Source organism: Rhopalosiphum padi, chromosome 2, assembly GCF_020882245.1.
Source record: "Rhopalosiphum padi isolate XX-2018 chromosome 2, ASM2088224v1, whole genome shotgun sequence".
NCBI classification, from domain to species: domain Eukaryota; kingdom Metazoa; phylum Arthropoda; class Insecta; order Hemiptera; family Aphididae; genus Rhopalosiphum; species Rhopalosiphum padi.
The window spans coordinates 59,103,240-59,115,646 of NC_083598.1; the positions used below are offsets into that span (position 1 = coordinate 59,103,240).

General features: G+C 25.1%; 1 protein-coding gene across 7 annotated transcripts; it reads right to left on the reverse strand.

Annotated features, from left to right (window-relative positions):
- Positions 1–508: 508 nt before the first annotated feature.
- Positions 509–11,415, reverse strand: LOC132922888 (uncharacterized). Of its 7 annotated transcripts, none has more exons than XM_060986615.1 (10): positions 11,296–11,415; positions 8,949–9,107; positions 8,741–8,857; positions 8,279–8,464; positions 7,357–7,533; positions 6,796–6,981; positions 5,464–5,643; positions 4,346–4,534; positions 3,381–3,563; positions 509–2,465 (listed from the first exon to the last, which is right to left on the reverse strand). In XM_060986615.1, the coding sequence occupies exons 1-10, from the start codon at positions 11,412–11,414 to the stop codon at positions 2,327–2,329; spliced, it is 1,635 nt and encodes a 544-aa protein (XP_060842598.1). In that variant the 5' UTR covers position 11,415; the 3' UTR covers positions 509–2,326. The 7 variants fall into 7 exon arrangements, with proteins under 7 accessions (XP_060842598.1, XP_060842601.1, XP_060842599.1 ...); XM_060986618.1 differs by having other exon boundaries at positions 7,357–7,530; positions 8,279–8,467; XM_060986616.1 differs by having other exon boundaries at positions 6,796–6,978; positions 8,279–8,467.
- Between the last annotated feature and the right edge of the window lie 992 nt (positions 11,416–12,407).

Consider the following 12,407-nt stretch of genomic DNA (forward strand, 5'->3'; position numbering starts at 1 on the left):
GCATATATCCTAAAAAGTAAAAACTAATAAATAATATTAACCTCCTGACCACTATCGTTTGATTTCGTAGTCAGAAGGCAAGTTCAAGCTAAAGTACAACTTTTGTTCTTAAATTTCAGTTTTCTGGTGGCTTACAAATTATTAGGATATTTTGAATTTACCTACAATTATTTATAATCAGAGCGCATATTTGTATGCATTTGCATATTTATTCTGGATGATTGTATGATATGCTAAGCGAGCACAAAATTTGTCTTGACATAACGATTTAAGAACTTTTTTAGTGCTTTTTTTTGCATATTTCTTCTTTTAGTGCATATTTCGATGGTTTTTTAGACATTTTTGAAATATATACTATTGCTTATTATAATATAAGAAAACAGTTTTATATTTTTATAGTTTCGAATAATATTATTATAATCAATAAAATTATTTATATCAATCTGATCTTTATAAGAAGTAGCAAATCATTTACGATTTCACTTATAAATGATTTCAACAAACATCATATCGTGACCATAATTTTATTTTACTCCAAGCATGACATTTGTACAAAACTATAATATGTTTTTGCATAAAATGATCTAGTCCAGTAAAATTAGCACACAATTGAGAAATAATTTCCCGAAAGCTGAATTTTGGTATATAAGTAGTTTATACCTCACTCATAAACATACTAAACATCCTGACACATAGCCTTGTGAGTAGCCCCCACCACTCTTAAAAGAGGTGCGCACCCCTTTTACTGTTTTCGCTTATAACTCATCAGCTGTTCAAATTACAATAAAAATACTTATGCCCAAAAATTAAAGACCAAACAATTTACCATTGAATAAACTTACTTCAATTATATATATGTTGTGGTAAGTATTATATTTAAAAAAAAAGATTAAAAATGTTTTTTTTAATTCTGTTTGCGAGTAAAAACCGTCAATCATATGCTAAAACAACCTATGACAAAAGTTAACGAGCAGATAATATTATGTTATGACACGCTAAATTATTTCATCAATTTTAATTATTGTAAGTCATAATGCTATTTATATCGGTGGTGACGATGTAATTGAACAAGTTGTTGACTAAGATTAATAATTTAACGCGTTATAATGTAATAATATCTGCTCAACTTTTGTCAATGATAAATTGTCGTTGGTTGTTTTAACGTATGCTGACGGCTTTTGCTTAAACAAAATATAAAAAAAAAAAAATTAATTTTTTTTTTCTTTTTTTTAAATATAATATAATACTTACCACAAAATATATACAAGTTGATTCTTTTATCACTGTACACTTATTATTTCAAAAACTGTTGACTTTCAATTTTTTTTTTCAAAATGTTTAGTTTTATACTTTTCTAAAACTACCTATATAGCATTTAAATTTTTTCTCTCTTAGATTTAGTGAAACCACTATCAAAATTTTATTTCAAATGGAAGCTTATATTTAAAATAAAGATCTCACTATTAGTAATAAAGGTGAAAAAATAAAAATGTTATATGGTTTTAGAAAAGCATGAAACTAAATATTTTGAAAAAAAAAAAATTGAAAAAAGTCAACACTATGAAATAATGAATGAACAATTATAAAAGAATCACTTTGTATATTAAAAGTAAGTTAATAATTCTATGGTAAATTATATGGTCTTTAATTTTGCTCATAGGTATTTTTATTGTAACTTGAACATCTGACGAAATATAAGCGAAATCAGTAAAAGGGGTGCACCACTCTTATAAGAAGGGTGCGGGTCTACGCACAAGGAGTAGATGTCAGGACTTTTAGTATATTTATAAACTATTTATAAACCAAAATTCAGCTTTCGGGAAATTAGTTCCGAATTTTGTCGATTTTTGTCTTATTTGACTGGGACTAATCACACTAGAAATATAGTAAAACATAATGAGTTTTTATAGGAAAAAAACATTAATTTTTAATATAAAAATTACCTTTAACTACCATTTAATTTGTCGCTAATTTAAATAATCCAATCTACAGGTAAACCGATTATAAAACACAAGACAAAAAGAACTAATACGTTATGAAATTCATCAATACCTAATCAACCTGATCTGAAAAAAAAAGTTTCAAATCGCTTATGATTGTGCTTATAAATGATTTCAACAAACATTTAACTCTGATTGAAAACAAAATTAACTGTGTACAAGGTTCAGTAACAAAGTACTAAATGTTTAATTGGATTATTTATAATAACGACAAATTAAAAGTTATGTTAAAGTCATTTTTATATTAAAAATTAATGTATTTTTTCTAATAAAAACTCATTGTGTTTAACTATATTTATAGTGTTATATTTATACCTATTCTGAAGTTATCTTAACCGGAAAATTTTTCCTCTCATTGATTTTGGCCGTCTCTTCATTCGTACATTTTGTGTGGTTAAAAGAGCTGGTGCATGTTTTGTTGACTTCATGGTAGGTTTCGGTGGTGTCGATTCATACTGTATTATGCTAAATCGGACAATTTAAAATGAAAATAAATTATATATAATTTTAATGGTCATTATTAAACGATTCAATGTAGTTAAGTTTTCGCATCAAATTATATTGGTTTGGTTTGGTTAAGTTCTTGTTAAATTATCGGTAAGGCTGAAGGGGGCCATATAATATGAAGTTCATATTATCATAATAAAATGTTATAACTTATAATTTATAAACTAAAATCAAAAATATATATATAGTTTTTTTTTACAGTGGAACCTGATAAGTCATAATAAATACCATTCCCTTGCGAAAACCTAGATTACTCGAAAGAAAAACTATTGATAAATCGAACATTCTGAGTTCTGAATAATATAGACAGCTAATGACAGATAATTCTTATAATCATTTGTCTAATCTACTTGTGCGTTCCGATAATTTAATCTAATCCCGGTATTATATTTATTATTGTATTATTCATTCAGTTTATTTTCATTAGGTACCTACATTCGGTATTGTCAGTTACGATCGATCGATTACACATGTACGGTAGTATATAAAATGTAAAAAATATTAATTATTTTATCACATTTTTATCATGATTGTTTAGTAATTAGTTTTATATAATAACAAAAACAATACACACTGTAAATTGTAATTAAAACTATAATATTCATACATAGGTAGATACGTTTTAAAAATTATTTAAGTCGAAATGTTTTCCTAAACCATAGTGAGTCAAAACCCTTGATAAGTCGAAAAATTGCATTTGAATTTCGACTTATCAAGATTTCAATGTAATATCATACGTTGAAAACAATTTAGTGACTAGGGGAGCATGAATTAAAATTTCCTTTTATTTATTAGAAGCATTGTGGTGGAAAAACCGCAAAAATATTTTATAAAAATATGTTATTAATATTGAATATTATATTGATTTTTTACCTGTACTTAAGATTTATTATCTTCTTTAACATGTCATCTATGTTTTCCTTCTTGTTTTTTAGTTTCTCCACTGGCAGTGAATCATTATTTGTTGTTAAAGTATCTGGTGTATGTTTTACTGATATAGTGTCCGATTGTGCACTTGTCGTATTCGTATATGTTGGTTTGTATTGAACCGTTTCACTACAAAATTGGAAGGTTTATAATAACTATTAATTATATGGCATATTAAAGGTCATCATTACACGATTTAATTTTGTTTAGCTTTCGTATCACAATATTAAAGCAAAGTTAAGATAAGTTCTTGTCAAACTATCGATATGACTTTAGGAGACAATATATTATGAAGTTGAAGTACATTGTGCATAAGTTATGTTATAATTTATAATATTAAAAGGAATGTTTACAATTAATGCTACAAAGCATAATAACTAATAAGGCGATTAAAAAATGAAAAGAATACACAATAATGATATACATAATGAGGAGAGAGGCCATCCAGTGATGACATTTTTTTTTGCAAATTAATTTAGTAAATCATTTAATAAATCTCGACACCTTTTTTCTTAAGATGCGTGTGGAGTTTCAAGGAAGCGAGTTGGATGCAAGTTCAGCAATTATAGAGGATTAGAACAAGTCTATTACAATTTAGTGTAAATTTTTTTTATAATGTTTTGTGGTTAATTGGTTTACGAGTTCTATTTTAAAGTAATTTTAAAGTTAGGAATTGGATACGTACCCTGATTCAAAACAGATAATACGGAGAGTGAGGCTGGCACGGTACATAATTGGTAAATATATAAATAATTGAAAAAAATGTAAATAATATCACGTGTAGGAAAAAATGAAGAGAATGAGGGACCTTGAATTGTGAATTTACAAGCAATTGGATAGAAAAATCGTGAATGTATTGAATAAAAATATGTTATTAATTTGTAGGTTTTAACGTATTTATAGATTTTTACCAATTTGTTTGTTTTCTTAACTCATCTAATAAGTATTTTGTGTTTTCTTCCTTCGGTTTTAGTTTATCCAATGGTAGAGAGTTATTGTTTGTGGTTAAACAAGCTGATCTGTGATTTATTAACATCGTGGCAGGTTTCCCGATTGGAATATCCGTATAATTTTGAACCAAATGGTCTCGTTTTTTTTTACTGGTAAATTAAAAGTTTTGTAATTATAAAAAATTATATGGCATTTTCAAAGTCATCATCACAAGATTCGATTTATTTTAATTTTTCTAACAAAAATTTAGGTTTAGTTAAATTTTTATGAAACTATATATGGGTAGTACTGAAGAAGGCAATTATACATAATGAAGTTCATAATATGATTTTATAACCTATTTATAGATCATGTACATGTGAAAATAGAAATTTTTGTCATGCATTTTTTTTGAATCTATTCATCCGATTATATTGATTTTTTTTTTTTTGTAAATGCGAGAATACATCTTGGATCAGGTTTTAAATGTATTTCTGATTTTATAAGTTATGAAAAATCGGTTTTTTAGTTTTTTTAATTATCGGAAAATACGCACATTAAAATATTTATTTTCATGTGTGTCACCAATTTATTAGTTATTATTATAAACTAGTATTTTAGTGAATAGTTGATGTAGTATAACAACACAAAACTTTTCGTTAGTTTTAGTTTACATTATTGAACCTTTGTAAGTTTGAAAAGGAAAAATAAAATTTGGGTTGCTTAACAAAAAAAAATAAAAGGAAAATTATTAAATTGTCAATATAATAAATCAAAAGTATTATCTATACGCCTAAATACCTAATTAGAAAACAAAAAATATTATTTATCCACACATGTTACGCTAAATATTAGCATTAGGTAACCAATTCTCATGGATGCAACTTGTATCGACAATGAAGTGCTAGTAATTTATACAACTTATAAATAAACTTAAAAATATTTAAAATGTATATGAATAATATCATGTAAGAAATAATGAAGTGAATATAGATTGTGAATTTTCTTATATTAAACAGAATCATTGTGATTAAGAACCAAAAAAATATTTTATAAAAGTATGTTATTGAAGGTTATAATGTATTTATAGAATTTATACCTGTCATAAAGTTTTTTTAACCCGGCAAATACTTGTACTAAATTGTCTTTCGTTGGTTTTGGTTTCTCCAATGGCACAGAAATACTATTTGTAGCTGCATTTTTTATTGACATCAAAGCTGGTTTCGCAGTTTTATCGTCTATATTCGTTTGTCTGTGCTTGGTTTGTGTCATTTCATAGCTAAATTGGATGATTTATAATTATAATAATATTATTAAATTTTTATTTAATAAATAAATTTATATAAAAACACCCCAAAGGTTTTGAGTACAGTAAGTGAAAAATAACATTGTCGTTAAATTTAAATTTAAAAAAAACGGATTTTAGCTTAAAACAGGAATCGAAAAGAAAATCAAAATTATGACTTACCTATAATTAATATATTAAACTACATACTAATAAGTGACAAACCAGACTATTTGGAAAGTAATTATTTTTAGAATGAAGTATAGCAAAAAGTAGATTAATTCTGGAATTAAAAGATAGTACTTTAGTCTTTAAGGCTAATTTTTTGTAAAAATTCTAGAAAGTCGAAAATAAATTTCACAAATGAATCACATGTATTATGTACGCAAACGGTTATCGCTCAAGATTTTATACACAAAAGTGACATAAAATACTGATCATCTAGTTTTTAGTTATACTTTAAACCCATAAAGTTAACATTCTCATTAATATTATGATAAGGATATATCGTTTTATAAACATAAAAATGTAAAACAATTTTCTGGATCTTTTATTATAATTTATAATTAAATCTAATTAATTAGTATTCCATAATACCGTACCATATTCAAATGATGACCTTACTAACGAACAATACAATACTTTCATAAATAAAAAATCATTAAAATCAGAATAATACCTAGATTCTTTTTTTTATATGTACTTAAAAGTTTTATAGTTATATGGCCAGACGTTATTATGCCTTACCCCAGCAAATATTGAAATGACGCCCCTAATTTAACTTAATCTTATATTGAATACAATGCAATAGTATCATGCTGACGAAATTGTAAATGTATTTTATGAAATATACTATTATATTATTATGTGTTTATTGTTTTAGTTTAGTTTTCGTATCAAATTAATAATTATAGGGTTAGTTAAGTTTTTATTAAACTAGTATGTTGTTTATTATGTATTTACAAGTTTTTACTAAAATTAAAAATATATACATATTTATATATATATATATAAATATTCGTGGTAAAAATGGGCCACTAGGTGACCATGATTTGTGAATGTTCTTGTATATTGTATAAGCGATATGATGGAGAAAACATAAATGTGTATTATGAAATGAATTATGTTATATTTATATATAAATACCTATTCAAAGATTCTTTCATTTCGTTAAATATTATGTTTTTTATTGGGGTATTTTTCTCTGCCGATGTAACATCAAAATTATTTTGTGTAATATTAGTTGTTGCGTTTTTTTTTGTTATCGCCGTAAGTTTTGCATTTTGATCGTCTGTATTCGTTTGTTTCGGCTTGGTTTGTGTCATTCCACTGCTAAATTGAATGGTTTATAATGTAGATAAGTTGTATAGAGTTTTAAAATCATCATTACACGATTCCATTTATTTCAATTTTTTTATCAAATATTTTAGGTTTATTAAGTTTTTGCGAAACTATATTAGTAGGACATAATGAGACAATATACGGAATTTATGATAATTTGTTGGTATGTTGCTATAATATCTAATCTAATTATATGTAATATTTATATGAATATACGTTAGAATAAAATATGAGGTATGTAGATGAACACGCCTCATACTTTTTAAATTATCGTGTATTTAATACAACTATTTTTATAGATTAACTATAAATGTATTTTATTATAAAATTGTATTAATATTGTAATAAGTTATGATGTAATTATACCAAATCCGAAATTTATTTAACGCAATGTAGTTTTTCGTTGTTTTTGGTTTCTTCGCTGTTTCAGAAACATTATTAGTGGTTAAACTAACTCGTGTGTGTTTTATTGACTTTGTGGCATGTTTCACACTTTGCACGTTCGTTTTCGTATGTTTCGGCTCGTCTTGTCTCGTTTTGCTACTAAATTAAGCGGTTTATAATGACAACAAATAATAATATGGCATTTTAAAATTCATCATTAGTTTTAGTTTTCATATCAAATAATATATATTTTATTAATACAAAATATTATGTTAGTCGTATTAAGTACCTATTTATTTACAATGTTATACGCCAAATTAAATGCAATTTGTTTCATCATATAAATGTTTTCAACTTTCATTTTTTAGCTATAGATACCGAGCTAATGATATTAATTTTTGTGTTTTCTTATAACAACAATGATTGAAATTAAAAAAAAAAACACTACAGAATGATAAAAATAAAACAACGATGTTTTTCATTGTTTTATATTTGACTCGCGAAGAGACCATGAAAACAAAAAGAAAACTTTATAAAACTACTTGTTGCGCCGCCCGAATTGAGAAATTTGATTACTTATGTATACCTACACCGCATAGATATGCTTATGTCGTTTATTATTTTTCACTCTACAAAGTTCAAGGGTAATATTGTAGGAAACAATATATTAAGTTTTTAAAATTTTTCTATATCATTATATACCTATAAAAAACAATTAAAAATATTTAATATTTATGTAAATGTCATGTGTGGGAAAAAATTAAAAGACTAAGAGAACAAAGTGAATTTTCTTGTTTATATTATAATTTATAAGAATTATTGTGTAACTGTGAGTAGGAGAAACTGCAAAAATATTTTGTATATTTTAATATTGTAAGTTATGAATGTTGTGATGTATTTATACTTATTCTGAAAATGTATCTCTTCTGATAGATGTTTTATTTTTTCCTTTTTAGAGTGTGTCTCCGCCTTCGGAACAGAGACATTATTTGTCATTAAACTAGCTGGTGTATTTCTTATTTGCATCGTGTAAGCTTTTACATCTGACATGTTGATATCTATTATTGCTGGTTTCACTTGTTTCGTTTTGCTGGTAAATTGAACATTTTATAATTAATATAAATTATATAGAATTTTAAAAACCATTATTGCACATTTTGATTTATTTTAGTTTGTATTATTAATGGTGGGACGGTTTTAGGTTGTTGATTATCTGGCATGGTGTACGACAACGGTACGTTTTGCCGCTAGATAACGAAGAAGCCAGATAAGGCTGACCGCGTGGGACTGGAGCTGCCCGACGGCCGGCCGTACTATTTTGGTATAACCGTGACGATAATTAGGTTGTAATAATTAAGTTTGTTACCGAATATGGGCTGGAGGCGCTCCTTTTCGATGGCTTGAGGTTTTGGTTGGCAGGCCAGAAGAATGAAACTTTGTTGAACTCGTGGGATGTTTTTTTTTAAAAAAAAACGGACTATAACTATAAGTTAATACGAAAAGAAGGATAAACAGCGAAACACGATGTTATTATGTAATTTATATTAATACTGTAAGTTAAACTGTATTTATACCTATTCAGAAGTTTTGACCTTTCTAATAGGTGCTCTATATTTTCCTTCTTAGTGTTTGTCTTCACCTTCGCCACAGAGACACTATTTGTCATTAAACTAGCTGGTGTGTTTCTTATTTGCATCGTGTCAGGTTTTACACTTTTTTTTCGTTTCGTTTTGCTGGTAAATTGAACATTTTATAATTAATATAAATTATATAATATTTTAAAAACCATTATTGCACGATTTGATTTATTTTAGTTTTTGTATCAAATTATAAATCTTTAGATAGATTTTTGTCAAGTTCTTAATGTAATACTGTAAGAGACAACTAATGCCTTATGTTGTTATATCGTTATATATAAATAAAAATAAAAAGTATGTAATATTTATATACAGATGTACCTATGTAATATTTATGTACAGATGTCCCTATGTATTATAAAATTATATATTAGAAAAATCTACAAAGGTAAAAAGCAACTTAAAATAAAGATACAGCTAAATATATCATTTATTAGGCTTTTTTTATTGAACATTTAAATTTTACGGTGTTCAGATATTATTCGTAAAATTATAATTTCATACCATTGTGCCGACAATATATTGTAATAAGTAATAACCTAGATGCCTAATAAGTATAATAAATAATAATTAAAAATTATATTAACAGGATTCAATTTTCATTGAATCCTAACGTCATATAGGTATATAGATTGTACTGAATATTTTAAATTGTAATAGAAATTGTCATTTAAATAGAAAGTGAAAGAGCTATACATCACAAATGTTTTTATATGCAATAGAATATTCTTACAATAAAATATTCGTGATTTAAAACATTTTATTTTATTTAAAAATATAAGTGAGTAAAACTACATTTCATGATGTTTAATGATGACTGCAAAATCAAATGTACCTATGTTTCTACTAATTAATTTAATATTTAATTCATATGATCATTATTCATAAGTTCATAACAATGTTTATCCTACACATTTCTATGTAAACGAAAAAGGTTTAAAATGATAATTATATAATAATATAGATTTAATCAAGTTCTTGCCAACCAATTCATAATATGTTATTTCTCAAAGAAATCAAAATCCTTTAAATCACTATAGAAATTTAATATACGATATACAAATACAGAGCTGCTTAGAGTAAAATTTTGTAATTGTGTTTCCATTTAAAAAGTATAAATTTACAGAAATGATTTGTGGTACATTAAATGAGATAATTTATAATATATTATATATTTGAACTGTCAATAAGACCGTTTAAAAATATACATTATACATTAACACAGTCAACGAATTCACACTAAATTGTCGTTCCACTTCCAAAATAGGTTTGCTGGCCAGATTTAATTTCAATCCTATTATATAGAGTAATTGTTGTAATCTTTAAAATTTTTCTAATAGTTGTGATTGATATCCAGTGATAACAATGGTCCAATTTTTCTTATGCTAAAGAATACCGCATGCGAGTTTTATATGTTTAAGTTCAGAAAATGAACATTCCCTACCAAAATAAATTCGTGCATAACATGGATAAGTATTTTATATTTTATTTTTGTACCTATATAGTAGGAAAGGATCGAAAAACTTTTGGGATCCCAGTGCTCGTATACCGCAAGTGCTATTGATAAATAGAGATAGCGGGCTATTTTGACACAACTATTTAAATTTTTAACTATAACATATCTATACCTAACAGAAATATGTTTTATTATCAAAATATTTGTATGGTTCAACGTGACTATAAACTAAATAAATGTGGTACTTATTACCTTGTTTTGACTTTATTTGATATATAATTAAATATATTTTAATCTATTTTATTATAATATATAGTATAATTTTATCTAATGTTTTTATTTTTACTCAACAACGTAATATAAAAACATTAAAAAAAATAGTTTTACCTTACTCAGTGTTTCAGTTTTTATTAAATATGATTTACGATTAATAATTGTAAATTCTTGTATTGACTTGACAATTAAAACCTAGCTATACCTACAGTGGCTATAGTACCTAATTGATAATCATGATTGATCTATATCTATATCATATAATGTAATTGTAACTAAACAATTTTTTTCGATATTTTTTATACTATTATACGCTCTCGGAGTAAAACTTGTGTATTTTTAATTCGCTCATAAAATGATTAATCACGTGTTTTATTTAATTTGATTTTCAAGTAGGTGTATAGGTAATATATTAATAATTATTATTAAAATATAATGCTTAAATTCGTAAAACTTGATAATGTATAAACTATTCAGTATTCTGATTATTTATTTTTTTTTTTAATTCTCTAAATAATAATAATAAATTTTAAAATAATTTATAATATATATTACATGTATCCCATTATTTCACCAAGCGTCGATGTTACCGCCTTTCTGAATTCTAAAAACTCTGAACAATCTAGTTTACTCCTCTTGAGTTCTCCGACATCAAACATTACTTTTTTCATCATTTCATTCTATATTAAATAACACAAAATATATTCTATAATATATCTCGATGTATTTTGAACTTTATATTTAAATATAAAAAAAATTTACTTGTAACTCTAGAATACTAAGAATAGCTTGAAAATAATTCAGTTTCAAAATTACTTTATAACTTCCGAAAATCCTGTGGTGTATAATTTAAATTCGAAAACAATAAACAATATTTTTTAATGTTCTTTTTTAATAGTTTTGCGTCTTAATTAATTTAAATTAATTCTATTAATAGAAATGCAAATCACCGATTTAATGTATTCATATTTATGATACATATATTAATAATATTTTATTATTATATAATATAATAAAGGAGTCCGCCGGTAGTCAATAGGACTATTTTATCATTTTTACTTTATTTAACCTGTGATTTTGTTAACTATGTATATGTCACATCCACATAGTGAAATCACTCATTTCATGAACTGGATATCCAGATAGTGAATTTTGACGAAAATACATTATATGGACATCCATTTCATGAAATGGACCATACCTATATTGTGTACTTTGTGTAATTATTACAAAACAAGATATCATTGGAATAAAACTAGGTATAATTTTCTATATTGTTCTAAAAAAAAAATAACAACAGTGTTACTTATAAAGAATTATAAAATACACATGAAATTAACTATAATAAACTACTTACATTACGTATATTGTTTTATTAACAAAATTATTAATTTATTGAATTAAACAATAATTAATGAACTATACCTATACATTTTTCTTCCTTATTATTTATTTTTACATGACGATTGATTATGACATAGACTGTTACATAGCACATTATTTTTAAAACAAGCACACTTACTTGATTAGCAAGGATGTTTTGCCTTAAATAGGATGTTTTGAATAAATTCGACATTTTTATAAATAAAAATTGTTAATTGTTAAATTTTGTTAAACGAAAAATAAAAATTACCTATGTTATTTATATACTATTACAAAATATGTTA